Source organism: Myxine glutinosa, chromosome 1 (assembly GCF_964187855.1).
Source record: "Myxine glutinosa chromosome 1, kmMyxGlut1.1, whole genome shotgun sequence".
NCBI classification, from domain to species: domain Eukaryota; kingdom Metazoa; phylum Chordata; class Myxini; order Myxiniformes; family Myxinidae; genus Myxine; species Myxine glutinosa.
In genome coordinates, this window is record NC_136261.1 from 216,591,839 (window position 1) to 216,612,630 (window position 20,792).

General features: G+C 47.6%; 1 protein-coding gene across 1 annotated transcript; it reads left to right on the forward strand.

Moving 5' to 3' along the window:
• Positions 1-716: 716 nt before the first annotated feature.
• Positions 717-6,551, forward strand: LOC144893301 (contactin-associated protein-like 2). Its single transcript, XM_078783515.1, has 3 exons — positions 717-1,174; positions 1,501-1,578; positions 1,810-6,551. The coding sequence occupies exons 1-3, from the start codon at positions 847-849 to the stop codon at positions 2,013-2,015; spliced, it is 612 nt and encodes a 203-aa protein (XP_078639641.1). The 5' UTR covers positions 717-846; the 3' UTR covers positions 2,016-6,551.
• Positions 6,552-20,792: the final 14,241 nt, after the last annotated feature.

Below are 20,792 nucleotides of genomic sequence, written 5' to 3' on the forward strand. Positions count from 1 at the left end.
GTCTGTCTGTCTGTCTGTCTGTCTGTCTGTTCCCAGGTACCGCAAAAACGGCTGAACCGATCGCAGCGAAATTTTGGGTTGGTAATCCTGGGACCTCCTGGAGTAAAATAGGCTACATTGTTTTTTCCAATTTTTTCCCATTTTTCCAATTTTCCAATTTTTTCCCATTTTTCCAATTTTCCAGTTTTTCCAAACACGATGGAATAATATTTACTGATATGAACAGTGATGTGGCTTGTATTTGAAATTCTACAAATACTGTTTAGATTTTGATGATTTGCGTGTGATATGATTTAACGGATGTTTATATAAATCGTTTTAAATAAAAAAAATCCGTCAATTTCTGATATTTTGCCTTTTCATTTGGGCCCCCCAATTGAAGCCCCGCCCATAGGGCGGGTACCGTTGCTAGTTAGTGTAATAAGGAAGCTGGTTTTACAGCATTCCTGTTTGCATTGCTTAATGGCATTACTGGCTTTGGATTAAAACAAAAGTAGGCCTATCTGAGATATTTGCTTGTACACCTCATCTGTGTGATATGATCAAAACTGAGCCCCATGCTGGTACCATTGGGGAAAAGGTGAATGGGGAAATACATTATGACAAGATAGTAATGACAAATATGTGCCATTAAAGACTGGTTAGACGGTCTCGGAGGATAAGCGAAATTACCCATGACTCCTCAGCAGCTGTTGTTATGTACTAGATTCACACCTCCCCCACCTTTGTTGTGTTCCTGCATCCACTCCAAATAAACAAGAAAATATTAATTCAACCACAACTTTCTGTGATGGCCTTGTCAGCTGAGGTTACCCAGGCAAGCAAAGCTCCTGTTTTGTTTTTTTTATGCTGGATTTTAGGAGCCGTAAAGGCGTTCGTCTTGCTATTGAAGCTTTGCTCACCTTGCCCTTTGTAATTCATTGCCTTCTATGCCCGTCTATTGTAGATTCCTTAGCCGTGGACACCGTGGTGCGTGACCTAGGCCGTGCCGGATTCTCTGGCTGCCTTTCGCGGGTCCAGTTCGGTCACGCAGCACCCCTCAAGGCAGCACTGCGGACACCCCACGCCCCTGGGGTGACTGTGTATGGGCGACTGCTCCTGTCGTCTTGCGGAGCCTTCCCAATGACTGTGCCTCCTCTTTCTACCACCCGCTCACCCTGGACTGCCGACCCTGGTAAAGCTCCCCATTTGCTTTTTCTAATCACTGTCTTTTCTCTCCTTTACCATTTTATTAATTTCATGTGTAATTCTCCCAATTATTTATTCTTCCTTTACTCCTTCCTCATAATGTCCATTTGTTTAACTCCTGATTTGGATTTCACCAGCTATGGGGGAATATCAAAGGCTTTTGGTACTTACAAATATCCAGTGCCTTTACCAAATGTTAAAGGAAGAATTAGGTATCAACATGACCATCCTTGCCATTGTAATGCTTGTTTGTGGGGTTGTTTTCTCAAACCTCTGCCATTTAACATTCTTTCATATCCTGATACCCTGCAGGTGCAGATGGATCCGTGGGGATACCTGCCGGACAGCCAGCATCATCTGGTGGCTCAGCAGACTCGGCTTTTGTTGGTGGTAACGAGGGTTGGCTGGGATATTGTTGTAATTACAGAGGTTAGGGTAACCACAAGGGTAACACAGCTTGAATGGATAGCTACATCGTTCAAATTATTTACATTAACAATGACCATGATGTTCGATATTCATAGAGAAGTACCATTTTACACTTCAAGGTCCATCAGATGCACTAGACACTTTAGTCACTGAGTTTATCGATACGCTTTTGGGGTGTCTGTGTGCCCACAGGTGTAATTGCAGCCGTGGTGTTCATCATCTTAGCACTGCTCGTGCTAATCGCACGGTACCTGCTTCGGCACAAGGGAACGTACCACACTCGTGAGGTGAAACCTGCAGATACACCCGAGCAAAGTGCCGGCACTGCCAACATGGCTGAATCCCAGCCGGTATTCCCCGACTCACTGGATGACTGCAAAAAGGAATACTTCATTTGAGAGCGAGTCGCTCAACACGGCATCGCAGGATTTGAGGCGTAGCGCCACAGAGATGGAAGGACCCGTAGGTGTGGAAAGTTTGTTGTTGTTGCGTGGGTCTGCGTGCTGTATTGTGGTGTGGCATGACGAGGCTGCATGGTGCGGTGGAATATGACAAGAAATGCATCGAATTGCACAAGCAGACTTGGCATGGCGTTTCACCGCGCATCCTGCTGGACCTTCGAGACAACCTTTAGTTCTGAGTGTTTGCAACATCATCGAAGCACATTGGTCGAACAAAGCAGCTCAAACGCTGGTTGGAAGAGCGTTTGGCAATTGATGCCTGATGGCCAGGCCCCATACTTCACCCCGCTATCCTCACAACCATCCCGATGCTTCAGCCTTGTGCCCACGACCGCCTCACAAGAAGGTCTTTGCACCATGTTCTGCACGAAGATCTATCAACATCCCGTGTATTTCTAGTGCTTCAGACAACATATCCATCCTACTACAGTCGGAGCATCTTTCGAAGCCGGTGGATCACCTTCGTTGCGTTTGCAGAGGAAATATGTAGCTAAGATTTCATGACTATCGCCGCCGTCGTCACATGTTTTGGCCAAACTCCCCTGAAAGCAAACAAGAAAGACAGAAAGTGAGACAAGTGAGACAGAAAGCTGACGCTGGCGGAGTTTGTGGACTTTACATAAAAGAGCAGATGGTTTGTCCGGGATTCCTGCCATGTGGCCATTGGGCAATGCCCGCTGACTGATTAGTTGCATTTTGGTTGATGTGGGTTCCAATTATAATGGGATTAACATTTAGGGAAGTAAACCTGTTTGTTGTCACTGCCTGGTAAAATGCAAATACCGTGGAAATATCCTAATCTTAAACGTGGTTCTGTCGCACAGGTACCCATCCGTTCGGGACCGTCATGTCCACGTGTCCTCCGCACTGCCAACCTCTCCCCATTGTTTCTCTCTCTCTAATCGAACTGCTGTCTAAAGTTTCACTTTGTGTTCCTCTACTGCTAAAGAACGCGTCGTTCACTCATTTAACTTTCACTGTTTTTTTTTTTTCCGAGTTTGCAGAAGCACACTATTGCTGAAATTTGTCTTTTGCCAAAGATGTCATAATCGCAAGTCCGATATACCAGTGGTCTCAAGCATGTCATGTTGGGTATTCGAGCCACGCGCACAAACATACTCGGAGGTGATTAGAATACACTATTCATTCTTGAATTACCAAATACATAACTCGACGTGTCTTACAAGCCGTCAATGGAACAACAGGCTTTTCTAATTTACCCGCTGTTCTTAGAATGACAACTGATATCCAGGCCTGGAGAAAGTACAATTTTCACAAAGCACAAAATATATCATACTATCAGGATCATGCACGATAATGAACAACCAGCAGAAAAATCTCCTTTTAGGATTGCCAAACAACAAGTAATCTTCATGATTTTACGAAGGGGTTTTCTTTCTCTTTTTTTCTAGTCGGTCTTCACCTTAAGCTCCCAATTGATGAGAAACAAGCGATAAAGAGAACCTCTTGCCACCCACGTCGATGACCGCGGCGCTATTCAGCATTGGATGTGCATTTTGCTTCTCTTAGGTGTCGGTGAGCCGAGGGGGTTTTGTGTGGCATGCTTGGTCGGTGGTCTTTATTCTGGTCCAAGAATTGTATTCGATCATGTGTACTGTAAACCCAGCAATATGAACACCGTAACAACCACTGTGGCTTCAAAATTGTGTGTTTCTGGTGCACTTTTTGCTACATCTGTTATCTTTATTTTCATTTCTGATTTGTCTTGTTTTACTATTTTTTTATTATTGTTGTTATTAATCATTCTCTTCATTGAACCCTTCTTAGTTACGTTATATTAGAGTTTATGTTAGTGCTTATCTTTTTACTTGAAATTTGAGCTTGCACATCTCTTGGGCTATGTATGGGTTGTTCTTTCTCCCTTTCTCTCTCTCATTCTCAAGCGTCCATTAAGTTCCACTTGACTAACGGCACTAACCATAAGGCTCATACATTGGAGTAATGTCTAAATCAGTACAAAGAGAGAAAATGGATCCATCCATTGTCAGAGATTATCCAAATTTCACATTTCAGTGCAGATACTAGATGAATTAATGGAGAAAGGGATATATCCCAGACGATTGGTTGAACAGTATAATTGTACCTTTGTTTAAGATGAAAGGTGACCCACTACTTCCTTCATCATACAGAGGAGTGAAGTTGTTAGAGCAAGCATTGAAGATGTTTGAGAAGGTTATTGAGAGGAGTTGTCAATGCAGATGGAGAACGAATTTGGCTTTGAGTGGAAGGTCGACACCAGATGCAATCTCATGGTGAGGCAGATTCAAGAGAAGTACTTACGAAGAAGAAGAAGAAGTTATATCATGTCTTTGTCGATCTTGAGAAGGCATACGGTAGAGTACCAAGGGTAGTTGTGGAATGAGCACTGAGGAGACGGAGAGTGACAGAGGATTTGGTGAGGGTAGCTATGTCAATGTATAAGAGGTGATGACTAGTGGAGGATGTTCGGAGTCCTTTGAAGGGGAAGTAGTTTACATCAGGGATCAGGGTTGAGCCCCTTGCGTTTTGTCCGAGTTCTTGAAGGAATTATGAAAGATGTGAGGGTAGGATTCCCATGGGAATTATTACATGTCCAAGACTTGGTAATGACAGCAAAAACACAATTACAAGTAAAGGAGCTAGATGTTTAATATTGGAAGGAACCAATGTAATTTAAAGGATTGACGGTGAATCTAGATTAGAGAAAAGTGATGGTGAGTGCCGTAGAAGGAGAGTCGGAAATGGCCCGGTTTGACTTGTGGTGAAGAAGAAGGGTCAAATTATATTCACTGTGTGTCTTGCAGAAGGTGGTGTCATCAGAAACGCAGTGGAGTTAAAGGAAGTTTGGGTGTAGTCGATGGCAGGTTCATATGCAAATCAAGATGCAGAGAACGTCGGGTCCTGGATATGGGATTTAAATTTAGGTCGGAAAAGGTTAAGAGTTTTTTGTTTTTTTTACTTGGGAGACATTTTAGATGCAGGTGGTGGAGTGGAGTTGGCTGTGAGAACTAGGGTAAGGGGTAGCATGGAATTAGTGGAGAGAGTGAAGAGTCGCTTTAGCAAATAAAAATATCCCAAGCGAAGTAAGTAGAGTATATTTCGTCTGTATTCAACCTGTTTTGATGTATGGTAGTGAGACATGGGGAATGAAGGTAGAAGGGGGAGAGAAGAATAGAGAGGACAGAGCTAAGGATGACGAGGTGGATGTGTGGGGTAACTCTCAAGGATAAGCAGAGTGTGGACATAAATAAGAGGCTCAAAGCGAGTCGTACTGAGGAAGAGTTGAGAAATATAAGACTAAGATGGTCAAAGCATGCGGCAAGAAAGAGGGGAGGTGAGTCTGTCAAGAAAGTCACGAGTTTAGTAGTTCAGGGGAAAGGACCAAGAGGTAGAGTGAAATGGACCCGGAAGGATGTGATCAGTAGAGACATTTAGTTGTTCGGATTAATGGAGGAGGATGATTTTTACAGGAATAAGTGGAGAGGGGCCTTCAGATGAACAACCCCTAATATGGGGAAATGGTCATTAAAGGTATGTAGTAGTTGTAGTAGTAGTAGTAGTAGTAGTAGTAGTAGTAGTAGTAGTAGTAGTAGAAGTATACTAAATAGATGTATGATGAGCTCGTTATGTCTCTCCTCTCTCATTGCTACACACGGTTTGCTCTTTTGTTACAGTTAATTGTTCTTCTTAACCAAGTGTACTTTCTCTTCCTTGAAACCCATTTCGTTATAAGAGAGAAAACAAATTCAGATACCCAGAATGCTTGACTTGCATGAGCAAGACACTTTGTGGTGTAAGAATGTGTCCAACTTGCTGTAAAAGGAAACCAGACTCGAACCAGCACCGCGCTCGTGAGGCAGAATCCCTAACTTTATGATTTGGAAGCGATGACTGCAAAGAATGTGTCGGGTTTGCAAATGAAGAGTCAATCATGTTGATCTGTCCATTTTCTTCTTCATCAAGAGTTCAAATTCGTTTTTGCAGAAGTAAAAAGTGTCACTTTGGTGGAGAAAGTGCCACTTCTGGATATAATAACACGTTTTTTTTGCCGATAACTACACAATCCTTACAACTTGATAAGAGGTTTCAAAAAAAATCCCCCATCCAAAACCTTGATCTTTTCTACCCCCGTTAATTCAGCCCAGATCCACTTTTTTGAAATGCCGACTTCTTTCCTGGAAGTCCCGGCAGTGTCCATGTGTTTTATACTTATCCCACCCCGCCCCCCGCCAACCCCCCGCCTTCCCAAGCCCTCTCCCTCCCACAGATCTCCCGATGTCCCTGCTCTCAAATGTTGTACTTGTGTGCTTCCCTCTCTCTCCCCATCTTGTCTCCCGCTCCCTTTATCTTGTTTTATGTATCCGTTTTTTTGTGGTTTTTTTTGTGATTAATGTTCCCCTTACACGAGCCTCGATCTTGTAGACGAAGAAAAAAAAATTGATCCTTTGGGAATAAAGACATTCTGGTAATGGACCACTGCATTCTAGATACACACTGTGGTGAGAGCGTCCTCTCTGAGTCTGGGAGGTTCAAACCCTGGCCGAGTCGTACCAAAGACTTTAAAAATGGTACATGCTGCTTCCTTACTAACGCTCAAATTTTTAACCAGGATAGAGCACGACAAACATGCTGGGAAGGCAATGGCAAACCACCCAGTATATATAACCCTTGCCAAAAAATGCTTCGGCAGCACCCACGCTCTGTAAAAAGTATGGTACATCAAAATGAAATCCGTCTCCGAGCTATTGATCTTATTCGGAAAAATGCAGAAGTTCTGATAATGATCGACCATAACTATATAAATCAAGTTCCGTGCAACAAGTTGGTTTATCAAATGAGCTAAAACAAGATGGATCCTCACTGGGGTGTATAGAATAGCGGAGATCTGAGAATGAACGATCTATATTAAAGTATGTCTTCATGCCGACACACAAATACAAACACTGCTTACAACCTCTCCGGTCCCTTCGGGAACTATTAGGAAGCCTGTGTGTGAAACGATGTGCAAACGTTATGGGATTAAAAATAACAAAAACGTCATACGAACACTGCCCTTAGTTTCTCACCCCGAGGTGTTGGTCCGTTTGGACATAACACCCAGTCCCTAGGATGTGTATATATATATATATGTATGTACAGTCACGTGAAAAAGTAAGTACACCCCATGTAAAGTTTTGACTTTTTCAACATATTTCAACATACAGCTATTTGATCTTCATTTCAACAATATTGATAGATAAAGGTGATATAATACAACAAATATCATGAAACATTTACATTTTGTAGTCCATTGTATAATTTAAATAAACATAGATGCAAATTTCGCATGTGCAAAAAGTAAGTACACCCTTGGCTCTAATAGGTGGTATCACCCCCTTTGGCACAAACAACCTCAAGTAGGCGTTTCTTATAACTGTCTACCAGTCTCTGACATCGACTGGGAGAAATTTTTGCCCACTCCTCCATTCAGAATTCTTTCAGCTGTGCGATGTTTGAGGGGTTTCTTGCATGCACAGCTCGTTTCAAATCCCCCCACGACGTCTCGATGGGATTTAGATCCGGGCTTTGACTTGGCCATTCCAGAACCCTCCATTTCTTTCTTTTCAGCCATTCCTTGGTGGATTTACTGGTATTTTTAGGGTCATTGTCATGTTGCAAGGTCCACCTTCGGTTGAGCTTCAACTTCTCCGACAGATGGCCTCACATTATCCTCAAGCACCCTCTGGTACAATGAAGAATTCATGGTGGATTCTATGATGGTGAGCTGCCCCGGCCCTGATGCAGCAAAGCTGCCCCAAACCATAATATTTCCACCACCATGCTTTGCAGTTGGTATCAGGTTCTTGTGGTCAAATGCTGTCTTTGGTTTTCGCCAAACATGTCTTCTGGTACTGTGGCCAAATAGCTCTGCCTTTGACTCATCTGTCCAGAGCACATTGTTCCAGAAGTGCTGGTCTTTGCCTAGGTGTTCATTGGCAAACTTTAGTCTTGCACTGATGTTCTTTCTGGACAGCAAAGGTTTCCTCCTGGCACACCTCCCATGTAGATCAAATTTGTGCAGCCTCTTTCTAATGGTAGACTCGTGCACTTTCACATCAACAGTGGCAAGAGCTACCTGTAGGTCCCGTGATGACATTCTGGGGTTCTTAGAGACTTCTTTCAGCATCTTGCGATCTGCTCTCGGGCTTAACTTGCTGGGGCGGCCTGGCCTGAACAAGTTGGCAGTTGTTTGGAATCTTCTCCACTTGTAGATGATCTTCCGGACAGTCGAGTGATTGATTTCAAATTGTTTGGAGATCTTTTTAAATCCCTTCCCAGACTCGTAGGCATCTATAACCTTTCTGAAGGCCTCAGAGAGCTCTTTTGATCTAGGCATAGTGACGCCACACACTTCAACAACAAAGAGCAAACCAAACGAAATGTCTGAGGTTTAAATAAGACAGGTTCCTCCAAGATCCTCTCTAACGATATTCTAATCATTTGCACCTGAGCTGGTGCACCTGATTCTAATTTTAGGTATTTGAAGTAGTGATAAATGTAGGGGTGTACTTACTTTTTCCACATGCGAAATTTGCATTTATGTTTATTTAAATTATACAATGGATGACAAAATGTAAATGTTTCATGATATTTGTTGTATTATATCACCTTTATCTATCAATATTGTTGAAATGAAGATCAAATAGCTGTATGTTGGAATATGTTGAAAAAGTCAAAACTTTACATGGGGTGTACTTACTTTTTCACGTGACTGTATGTATGTATATACTGTATATATATATATATATGCTTGGGGATATTTTGGGGTTTGTCAGAATACCTCAGAGATATATATACATACATACATACATACATACATACATACATACATACATACATACATACATACATACATACATACATACATACATATATATCTCTGAGGTATTCTGACAAACCCCAAAATATCCCCAAGCAGATGTATTCATCCTTGACATTGCCTGTTGCAGCACATATGTCGTATTTCTCGTCGTTCTGGTTCTCATGTTGTTCCGATTCTCACTTAGCGAAAAGTTCATGGTTGAACGTGACGTCATTGTTCACGCACGGGTGAAGCTTCTGAGTTTAGTTGTTCTGGAGCTTGCTCATCGGGTTCACTTGAAAATACAAATATGGCTCGTCGAAAACACCTTCAAAAGAACATTCTCGAACGTTCCAAGTGTACGTGTGCAATCGTCTCAAACTGCGTTCGTTTGTTATTCCATCTATCGCAGTGAGGATATGGGAGTTTGTGGAATGTACCTGTGAATGACAAATGGGACCTATACACCTTCACATTTTAGATGAATGGGACCTTGAATCACACGCAAGGCATTGCGGGTATAACCTGGCTGCTTCAGCCCTAAGTAAAAGTAAAACAAGTTATCTGAGGCTTTTGTATATTATATTATTATATAGTAATGTCCAGAGCCGGTGTTGTACCAATCACGATGTCTATCGTTGGATCTGTTGTAACTGAAGAGCTTTTTTTCTACATATTTTGACTCGTCGATAATACGTGATCGCGATTTTTGATGTACTGTATACGAATACGTGAAATCGCCGCTGTCTGTTTTGCTGCTGCATCGTGGGGCTCCGGAGCACGTCGGGCGGGGCGGAGCGAAATGGGAAAGGCCGAGTGGGCGTGGCCGAGCCACGAGTGGGCGGGGCCGAGGTTCTCCGCCGGACCGGACGTCGTCCAAATCGCCCGCTCCCGCTGCTTCCAATAAAAACTGCTGTACTGGCATCTCCGTTTGTCTTATCGCTGTTTCTATTTTTCTCGACGGATGTCTGTGCGATCCAGACGCTCTCTGGCCTTAATTTCCCAGTTCACAGTCGAGATCTGGATAGAAGGTCGTGGCTTGTGCAGCTTCATCCACCAATCAAGATCATAAATATGCTGTTAATTAATTATTTATTTATTTAGCGACGCACATTGGAAAGGGGATTGATTCGGTCCATTCACCGCATCGTTATGCTGAGAGCCAGTGCCTCTGCACTGCGTGTGATGGATGTGGGATCTGGCCAGAATTCCAGGCTACAAAGTGGCAACAATCGACGATTCTGGAAAACCCGTTGTTTGGGGTCCTTCTGAAACACCCTTAGGATCTTTGGGGATCCAGCAGGTAATTTGAGCAGGTATCCGAGGCACCAATCAGAGATTCTAGCAGTCGGGTGGGGAATCCAGCCTCGCCTCGACGGCTCAAGGAGGAGTGCGATACCTCTGCACCATCCTGGGCAACCCATCACTCTGTAATCGATCGTGTCATCTCAAACGCTCGGACCCTTATCTCTCGCCTATGGAAGCATCCTTTCTGAACTGCCTTCTGTTTCGAGGACGGAGTTATTGCATTTCGTTCTCGTCGTGCAACGTAGAGGTGAGGCCAACTCCCTCGGATGGCACTCGGATTCTTAAAATGCGCAAAAGGCCGTTGATCAAAATCTAATTCACGATGGGATTCTGAAGGCAATCATTTGGAATTGGACGTGCCTATCGCCGCTGCGACTTCAGAATAAACCATGGGATCTTCAAAGGCCAAATGAGAGAGAGTAATGCATGACGGACGGAATGATCATTTATTTACTTTGTTTTGTGGATTCCGCAGATTGAAATTCACCAAATGTCTCGAACGAATAGGCTTAGGTTATGGTATTTCTGCAGAGGCAAGTTTGATGTATGACCGCTCCAGAGACTTCATGGCCAAACTGAACCTCGACCTTAAACATACGCGGCATCCCAAGGTGGACATCATATTTCAAGCATTACGTGAGGACGTGTGGAGCGATTCCAACCGAACAGAGGTCGAGGAAGATACATTGACGATGGTTGTTCAGTTTCATCATTAAAATCTTTATTTGGAGAAAAAAATCTTTCATTTTAAAAAAAAAAATTTTTTTTTTTTTTTTTTTTACTTAAAAAAACAAACACTGAAGTGGTATTTACAAAAAGGAAGCAAAAAACAATAGTTTGCTTATCACGTAATCATTTGCAGAACATCATTACTGATGGTTTTGTGTATCGTATGTGAAAAGAAGCCAACACGTGACGAACACTACAGACTACAGTTTGGGCATTCAATTATATAAAGCTGGAGCTCGAATCTGTTTGAAGTGTTGTTTTTCGTCTTTCTCTCTTCTGCATTGCCATTTCAACTCGCCTCGTCTCAGAGGATAGAACTCCATCATTTAGGCTCTTGCTCCACTCCTTTCTGTCCCGCACTGCAGCTTCCCATAATTTTTCCATCAGGTCGCAGTCCTTCAAATCCTGTTTACACAGATCTTCCAAGTGAAGTTTTGGCCTTCCAATTTTGCGGATCATGTCTTCGCCCGAAGTGTTATTTCAAGTAGAATACTTTTCACATAAGCCCTCATTTATGGGAAAAAGGGATTTTCGCATTTAAAAAATTGTAATTTATGAAATTGTGAAAAAGAATAAGACCACTCATTTTGCATCTTTAGATGCTTAAGGCTGCCAAAGCAGCTTCCTAGCCTATTGGGCACAATCCCAGATTAGTCTCCACTCCGACGCAGGATACTCGAATGGATCATTCTTCCAAGTCAGCTTGTACTCGTTTTGCTGACCTCGGAAGGTTGACAGGCTGAATCATCCAACCTGGTGTTAATTCAACAGCATGACAGGGCGCTTGAACTCAGGAACTCTGAGATCTCAAGCTAGCCACCTTAACTGTTAAGTCAACACTAAGGTTATGAAATTGTGATCTGGTATGCAATCAGTTCACATGCTTTCTGTAATATATTGAACGGTGACCTGGGCGGACACAGTCAAATTCCCACCGGGACGATCACCAATCCAGTGACAGGCAGTCCTCACCGTCCACCAGGAAAGGCCCAAAAAATCTTTACTTCTGTTTCCGGTAACAGTAACTCCAATGAGCCGCCTGTGATGCGTTCGATTAGGCACTATCGAGAGATTTCTTTTTAACTCCCAAAAAACGATCCTTAAAATTTTTTTTTGGCCTAAAACACCCCCAGGCACTTACTGATGAAGTTCTGAAAGTTTGACGAAGATCCATTCAGCCATCTCTGAGAAAAATGGCAACACACAGACAGACAGACATCTATCTCTCTTATATAGTAGACTTGCAGAAGTACCCGGCGTTGCCGGGTGGGGGAGGGGGGGCGGAAGGGGGGAGGGAGGGGCGTTCCATCGTGATGTGATGCCGCCTGTGATGTGATGCGTTGATGCGACCGACATGCCTCCACCCACATTATTACATCATTATAATACTTGTACAAAGTTTGCTTTTAAATCCATACAGCTGTTCTCAAGTTATCACATTTTTCCTGATTTGATCTCTGACCTTTGACCTCTTGACCCCAAAATTTAATCAGTTCATGTTTACATCATTATACATACCTGTACCACGTTATAATTTACATCCCTTCAGCTGTTCACAAGTTATCACATTTTTACCTGACATGACCTCCGACCTTTGACCTCGGGCCCCTAAAATATAATCAGTTAATCCTTACATCATTATACATACCTGTACCAAGTTTGAATTAGATCACTTCAGCCATTCTCAAAGGAATGGAGGTCAAGCGAGATCCTTGATGAACAACCGTATTTGTACCCTCCCTAACGAGAGGTTTTCGTGCCAATTCACATCGGCCGTGGCGTCACTTACCGTCCCCAATTCTGGACCGCGCATCAAACCACACTTCAATGGAGAAAAACAGGATTTATTTAAAAAAGAATAGGGGATGGGGAGGAGAACAAAGAAGCAAGTTAAGAAATGTTGCAAGAAATTGAAATCCTGCAAGGACTATAACCCCAGCGTCCACAAATAATCCCATCAGCTTACACCATAACTTAATGGCCCACCACTCACAAATAGGAGATGGATAGAGGAAGATAAGACTGAAATAAATCTGTCCATATGCTATGTTTGTGCATGGTGGTTGTGGTTGTAACAGGAGTGGTAAGCTCCGTGCGGGCAAAACACACCGCATCTGGTGCTGTTTCGCAGACACGGACCTGGAACTCACTGGTCTGGTTTTGCCCCTGCAGCACTGATGTTTCATTGTTGCCTTGGCGTGTCTCTTGAGAACCACCTACCGCAACCCCCCTCCCCCCTAACTACTCTCGCCTCCCCTGAGAAAGCCGCTCAAACTCGTCTCACACGAAGCTCTCGCCACATCCCTTCAAGTGCCCCTCGTGCTGTCTGCCTGCATCGGTCCGTGCACAAGAAGGCAAGAAGGTTAAAAGCACATGTAGACAGATTCCAAAGGAGGATGATTTCGATAATTCATGTGTGTAGATGGTAGGGGCTTAGACACATACATAATGGTGGTGACATGTTGGATTCTGCTAAAAGACTGGCACGTGACCTATCATTTCACACAGAAAAAAACACTTATGCTATACGTTTATTTATTAAATATCTATTCTATCTTACTTACTTTAGCCTCTATTGCTGTCCTGGTTATCCACTATATAAGAGATGTCTGTCTGTCTGTGTCGCAATTTTTCTCAGAGATGGCTGAATGGATCTTCGTCAAACTTTCAGAGGTTCATCAGTGAGTGCCTGGGAGCGTTTTAGGCCAAAAAAAAATAAAAAATTAAAGGATCGATTTTTTGGAGTTAAAAAAAAAATCGCTCAATAGTGCCTAAGCTTTTTAAAATTAATGACGGTTATATACAAGTACACATTCACATAAATAAATACAAAACAATCACCAGACATTTGAACACTAATACAGACTTGGCATTTAATATGGAATATTTTTTTTGTGGGGGTGAACTTACTTTTCAAGATGTCTTAGAACCAAAAGTTCATTGGAATTATGTTGAAATTATTCTAGATTTTGTTAATGTGACCTTTAAAAGAAACAAAAACCACATTTGACATTTCGAAACAAATAAATTGATCCTTGAAAGTGATGTAAACTGATATCGAACTCGATTCATGGACAGTACTGTGTTAAACTTCTGTACGTTTTCCAGAAGTTTCTCTTTATTTTGCACATGAGCCAAAAAAATTTTTAACAAAAGTTAAATTATGACTGGGATTACGGACAGTAAAATTACAGTTCAGTGCTTCGTGTAACCCCCACGAGCATTCAGGAGAGCACGTACACGTTGAGGCATGCTGTTCACGAGATTTGCCAAGGTTTGGACAGGAATCGCTTGCCATGCAGTGACAATAGCCTGCTGCAATTCACGCACAGTGGTCGGCTGCTGGTCCAAGTGGTCGATTTGACGCGTTAATTCTGCCCACAAGTTCTCTATCGGATTCATATCCGGGGACATGGCAGGCCACTCCATATGCTCTACACCACGGTCAGCAAGAAAGTGTTGGATCATGCGAGCATGATGAGGCCGTGCATTGTCATCTTGGAAGACAAAGTTTCCTCGAAAGGCTGCACGAGCAAATGGAAGCAATGTTTCTTCCAGAATGGCCCTGTACTTGAACTGGTTCAGGTTTCCATTCAGAACAACCAGGTCAGTTTTGCCCCCTACATGAAAAGCAGCCCAAACGGTCACCCCACCACCTCCAGCTTGGACTCTTGGCACTATACAATCTTTGTTCTAGGCTTCATGCACTTGTCTGCGCACTCGGACGCGGCCATCTTGACGATAGACCAGAAATCTAGACTCGTCACTGAAGATCACGTGATTCCAGTGTCCTGGCTGCCATTGACGGTGCTCTCTGGCCCACTGCAATCGGCGCTGGCGGTGTTGTCTGGTCAGGCGTGGCTTTCTCAGGGGATGCCTGGCACGATAGCCTGCTTGAACCAGTCGTTGGTTGACTAGCCTTCTGGATACAGGCACATTTGTCAGTTGCTGCCACTCAGCCCTAAGCCGATTAGTTGAATTGGTACGGCCATTGCGGACTAACCGGTGCAGCTGGCGATCATCCCTCCTTGTGGTTCTGCGGGGACGTCCTGGCCTCGGTATTGGTGTAGGGACACCCCTCTGAGCATTTCCTTTCAGGATCTTTGACACCTGACCTTGAGTGATGCCATACTGCCGAGCAATAGCACGCTGTTACATGCCGTAATTTCGTAAAGCCACCACTCCATGACAAACAGCATTGTCGAGTTGACGGACCATCTCCAGAGGAAGCGGCAATAACTTTTGGAGATGTGCAGCAGTTGTTTTCCACTAATACAGAATGCAACAACCCTTGTATTCCCGACTGTGAAGCAAATCATCAAATGCACCTGTCCGTACATTTTGCCACACCACCTGTGATATAATCCTGTTGTTGACTTCTTGCTGCGACAGACAATCAGTGACATGGTTCTTTTAACAAATAAATTACCAAAGTGTAAAAGAAACTCACCAGATTGATATACTGAGTTAAGAAAGTAAACCCAAGTCAAGAAAAAAAAATATATTCCATATTAAATGCCAAGTCTGTAAATCAAACAATTCCAGAAGTGTACGAAGTTGATAGTACGGCTTCTTCTTCTTCCTGTTCGGCATCACACTTAACACAGAAACGGGATGAACGCCACATTCACCAGCATATATTTAATGAAAAGGTGATGACCCCCTCCCTCCCCTTCCTCTCCTGCCTCCCTCCCCCTCTACCCCCTTCCCCCTCCCCCACTTCCCCCCCTCCTCCCCTCATCCCCTCCCACCCCCCTCCGCCCCCATTCCCTTCTCTAATTAGACAATATCATTGACACCTTTTAGAAGTTGTTAGAAATAATTAGATTTACACAGGTGATTCTCCTTTACTTTGGAATTTAACTAATCGATGGTGAGTTGCAGGTGCCTGCAATATAAAAATCACTCATTCAACCAGTTTGAACAGACAAAAGGAGTCATTTTGCTGTTTTGTGTCACTGTGTGTACCGCAATGAGCATGGAGAAAAGAAAGAAAAGCAGAGAATTGTCTGCGGAGGTCAGACACAAGATTGTAGCCAAGAATGGACAATCTCAAGGTTACAAGTCCATCTCCAGAGACCTTGATGTTCCTGTGTCCACCGTACACAATGTTATCAGGAAGTTTAAGGCCCATGGCACTGTAGCCAACCTCCCTGGGTGTGCCCGCAAGAGAAAACGTGATCGAAGATTGCAGCAAAGGATTGTTTGAATGTTGGAGAAAGCACCTCGATCAACTGCCAAATAGATTCAAGCTCACCTTCAGACACAAGGTACAACAGTTTCAACTTGCACCATCCGTCGCCAACTCAATGAAAGGGGGTTCTATGGTAGGAGACGCAGGAGGACCCCACTGCTGCTGAGAGAGACATAAGAAAGCTTGACGTCAAAATACGCCAGATCAGGCCAAAATCCTTCTGGGAGAATGTCCTGTGGACAGATGAGACCAAATTAGAGTTTTTGGGTGAAGCACAATCTCTATGTTTACAGAAAACAAAATGAAGCCTTCAAAGAAAAGAACACCTTCCCGACAGTCAAACATGGAGGAGGTTCAGTGATGTTTTGGGGTTGCTGTGCTGGCTATGGCACTGGGTGCCTTGAAATCAGGAGATTACCAAGGCATTTTGGAGCGCAATGTTCACCCCAGTGTCAGAAAGCTGGGTCTATGTCGAAGGTCATTTGTCTTGCAGCAGGACAATGACCCCAAACACACTTCAACAAGCATCCAGGAATGGTTCAAGACAAAATGCTGGACTGTTCTGAAGTGGTCAGCAATGAGTCCAGATCTAAATCCCATTGAACACATGTGGGAAGATCTGAAAACAGCAGTTGGAAGAAGGCATCCTTCAAATCTGGGAGAACTGGAGCAATTTGCACAAGAAGAGTGGGACAAACTGCCAGTCGAGAGGTGTAGGAAGTTCATTCATGGCTATAGGAAGTGCTTGACTGCAGTTATTTTGTCCAAAGGCTGTGTGTGCTACCAAATATTAAGTCTCGGGTGTCAATAATTTTGTCATTGCCATTTCTTTATATTTTCTGATTTAAAAGGATATATTAAGATCTGAATCAAAAGCAAATGTTCTATTGAAGTGTGGTGCTGCGCACACAACTTGCTTGCCAAAGAGGTAGGCCACAACGCGTTTGATAAAACCAAAAGAGTCTTTATTATGAAAGCTCGAACTGCAGCACTGGGCGGGCTCGAGCTTAGAGCCCGCATATATGTGCCGAGGCCACGCCTAGTCCCCGGGCGTGGCCGCTCGGTCGAAGGGCGGGGCATATACCATCGGTCCCCGCCTGGGCGCTCGCGCCACCCAATGGTGCGCGGAATTATTACCCCTTGTGCCCGCCACACGCGCCCCCCCAGAATTCCCGCGCACCTGAAGGGTGAGTTTGCGGGGAAACCGGATGACCCGGCCGAAACGCCCCCTGGCGATGGGTGCAGGGCTGGGGGGTAGCGGGGTTGGGGGGTGCCGGGGGTCTGACCGCCGGGGGGCGGCCTCGATGCGGAGGCAGCGCTGCTGGCAGGGGTGCCGAGGGTCCGACCACCGGGGGGCAGCCCCGATGCGGAGGCAACGCTGCTGGCGGGGGTGCCGGGAGTCCGACCGCTGGGGGGCGGCCCCGACGCGGAGGCAGAGCTGCTGGCAGGGGGTGGTCCGGATTGAGGTGGGCTGGCTTGAGGCGGTCCATGGAAATGCGATCCGGGGCACCGCCGATGTCGACCGTGAAAAATTTGACCCCGGTCTCCAGCACACGGAAGGGCCCCTCCTACGGGGGCCGTAGTGGTGCCCGGTGGGCGTCGTGCCGGATGAACACGTACTTTGCCGTGCGAAGCTCCAGGGCGACGTGGGAAGGCGGGCAACCATGGTGTGCCGTTGGCACCGGGGCGAACCTCCGGGCGGTCTCCTGAAGGGCAGAGCGATGTTGCGCCGCGGACCAAGGAGCCGTGGAGTCGGGGATAAATTCACCAGGTACCCGCAGTGGTTGCCCGAAGACCAGATCCGCCGAGGACGCGCGCAGGTCGAACTGGGGGCCGCGGTCGGACGAGATGTCCGAGGGGGCACCGAACCGGGCAACCCAAGTGGCGATAAAGGCTTGCGCCACCTCAGCCGCAGACGTCGCCACCAATGGGACGGCCTCCGGCCACCGTGTGGTGCAGTCGACCATGGTGAGGAGGTGGGTGAACCCTCGCGAGGGGGGCAGAGGTCCCACCAAGTCAACGTGCACGTGGTCGAACCGCCGCTTGGGCACCTTAAACGGGGCCAACGGTGCCTGGGTGTGGCGGTGGACCTTTGCGCGCTGGCACGCGAGGCACGTCCTGGCCCAGTCGCGGACGTCCTTCCTGAGGCCATGCCAGACGAACTTTGCCCCGACAAGTTTCTGGGATGCCCTCGCGCCAGGGTGGGACAGGCCGTGGATGGCGTCGAACACCGGGCGCTGCCAGCCAGCGGGCACGATGGGGCGAGGCCGGCCGAGGGAGACGTCGCATAGGAGGGTGGTGCCCGCGGCGTCGAACGGCACCTCGGTGACGCGGAGGCCCGTGATGGCGGTCCGCAAGGCCTGGACGCCGGGGTCGGCGGTCTGGGCCTCCGCCATCCGGGCATAGTCGACCCCGAGGTGGACCGCGTGCACGACGGACCGGGAAAGGCAATCCGCCACCGGGTTGTCCTTACCCGCCACGTGACGGATGTCCGTCGTGTACTCGGACACCGCAGAGAGGTGGCGCTGCTGCCGTGCCGACCATGGCTCGGCGACCTTGGCCATCGCGAACACAAGGGGCTTGTGGTCAACGAAGGCCGTGAACGGGCGGCCCTCCAGCAGATGGCGGAAGTGTCGGACTGCCAGGTGGAGCCCGAGCAACTCGTGGTCGAAGGTGCTGTACCGGCGTTCGTGCGAGCGAAGCTGCCGGCTGAAAAACGCCAGCGGTTGCCAAGCACCACGCACCCATTGCTCGTGCACCGCGCCCACCGCGTAGTCCGACGCGTCGGTGGTGAGGGCGATCGGTGCATCGGGCGCCGGGTGCGCCAGCATGGTGGCGTCGGCCAGAGCCAGCTTTGCGCCCGTGAACGCCGCGGCCATCGACTCCGACCATGCGATGTCACCTTTGCCCGGCTTGCCCTGGAGGGCCTCGTGCAAGGGGCGGAGGAGCTGGGCGACGTGGGGCACGAAGCGGTGGTAAAAGTTTACCATGCCCAGGAACTCCTGGAGACCCTTGATCGTGCGGGGCCGCGGGAAACCCCTGACTGCCTCCACCTTGGCCGGTAAAGGGACGGCCCCGTGCTCGGTGATGCGGTGGCCCAAGAATCCGATGGTGGCGACACCGAAACGGCACTTGGCGGCGTTGATGATTAGGCCATGCTGGCCCAGGCATTCGAAAAGCGTGCGGAGGTGGAGCAGGTGCTCCTCCCGGGACGCGCTCGCGACTAGGATGTCGTCCAGGTAGACAAACAGGAAATGTAAGACGCTATCCATGAGCCGCTGGAACGCCTGAGCCGCATTCTTAAACCCGAAGGGCATCCTGACGAATTTGAAGAGGCCGAAAGGGGTGATGACGGCCGTCTTCGGGACGTCGTCCGGTTGGACGGGGACCTGATGGTAGCCCCGAATGAGGTCCACCTTAGAAACATGGTCGTGTTGGCCAACCGGGCGGAAAAGTCCTGAATGTGTGGGACCGGGTAGCGGTCGAGGGTGGTGGCATCGTTGAGCCGGCGGTAGTCCCCGCACGGCCGCCATCCCCCGCCGGGCTTCGGCACGATGTGCAGCGGAGAAGCCCAAGCGCTGTTGGAGCGCCGCACGATCCCCAGCCGCTCCAGCGTGGCGAACTCTGCTTTCGCCACCGTGAGCTTCGTGGGCTCGAGTCGGCGTGCCCGGGCATAGACCGGCGGCCCGACCGTGGGGATGTCGTGCGCCACCCCGTGTTTATAGGCCACCGCTGAGAAGGTGGGCCGCGTGAGGGCCGGGAAACTGGCGAGAAGGCGGGTAAAGTCGTCCGCTGCCGGAAGCGTGCAAACTACACTCGCCGGGACGGAACCCTCCAGCAAGCCGCTTGGCAAGCCGCTCGGTGAGCCGCTCAGTGAGCCACTCAACGAGCCGCTCAACGAACAAGCGAGCGAGCTAAAGGTTTCGGCCTGGACGAGCCGTCTGCGCTTCACGTCGACCAACAACCCATTCGCACATAGGAAGTCCGCACCAAGCAATGCCATCGGCACGCTGGCGGTCACGAACGACCATTGAAAGCGCTGCCCTCCGAACCGCAGGGAGAGGCAGCGCTTCCCGAATGTGCGGATGGGTGTACCGTTGGCGGCAAGCAACGCGGGGCCCCGGCCCGCGGTTCGCTTGTCGGACGTGGAGGCGGGGATGACGCTCACCTACGCTCCTGTATCGCAGGGGAAACGGCGCCCGGGCAAGGTGGCCGTAATGAATAGGAGGCTGCAGGAATGGCCGACGCTCAGGGCCGCTAACGAGCGCCGGCCTGGTCGTTTCCTGACTTGTGAAAAGAGCATGGCGGGCGACACGTCCTAGCCTTGTGGCCGAACTTGGCGTGGAAATAGCACCAGGCTTGCGGCGGCGGGGGCGGTGGCGGCCGCGGTTTTCTCGGCGGCGGTGGCGGTGGGCAGGGCGCGGCAGCGGCAGCGGCCACGAGGGACGCAGTAGCATCTGCCTCGGGATCCACGACGGCCGCACCGTAACTCGGCCGCGTGTCGCAAGCCGCGAAGAACTTGTCGGCCTCTACGGCCAGGGCGCGGGGTACCCTGATTTTGGAACCGGCCAGCGCGAGGCGTACCTGTAGAGGTAGCTGGCATAGGAAAAGCACCCGGAATAAGAAATCCGGGGCTTGGTCA

Bases quoted from the DNA above. Each gene is read 5' to 3' on its own strand.
- LOC144893301 (XM_078783515.1), top strand. From the start codon at position 847: ATGCTGGATTTTAGGAGCCGTAAAGGCGTTCGTCTTGCTATTGAAGCT. The intron at 1,175-1,500 runs GTAAAGCTCCCC...GATACCCTGCAG, and splicing joins ACCCTGGACTGCCGACCCTG to GTGCAGATGGATCCGTGGGG. The intron at 1,579-1,809 runs GTAACGAGGGTT...GTGTGCCCACAG, and splicing joins AGACTCGGCTTTTGTTGGTG to GTGTAATTGCAGCCGTGGTG.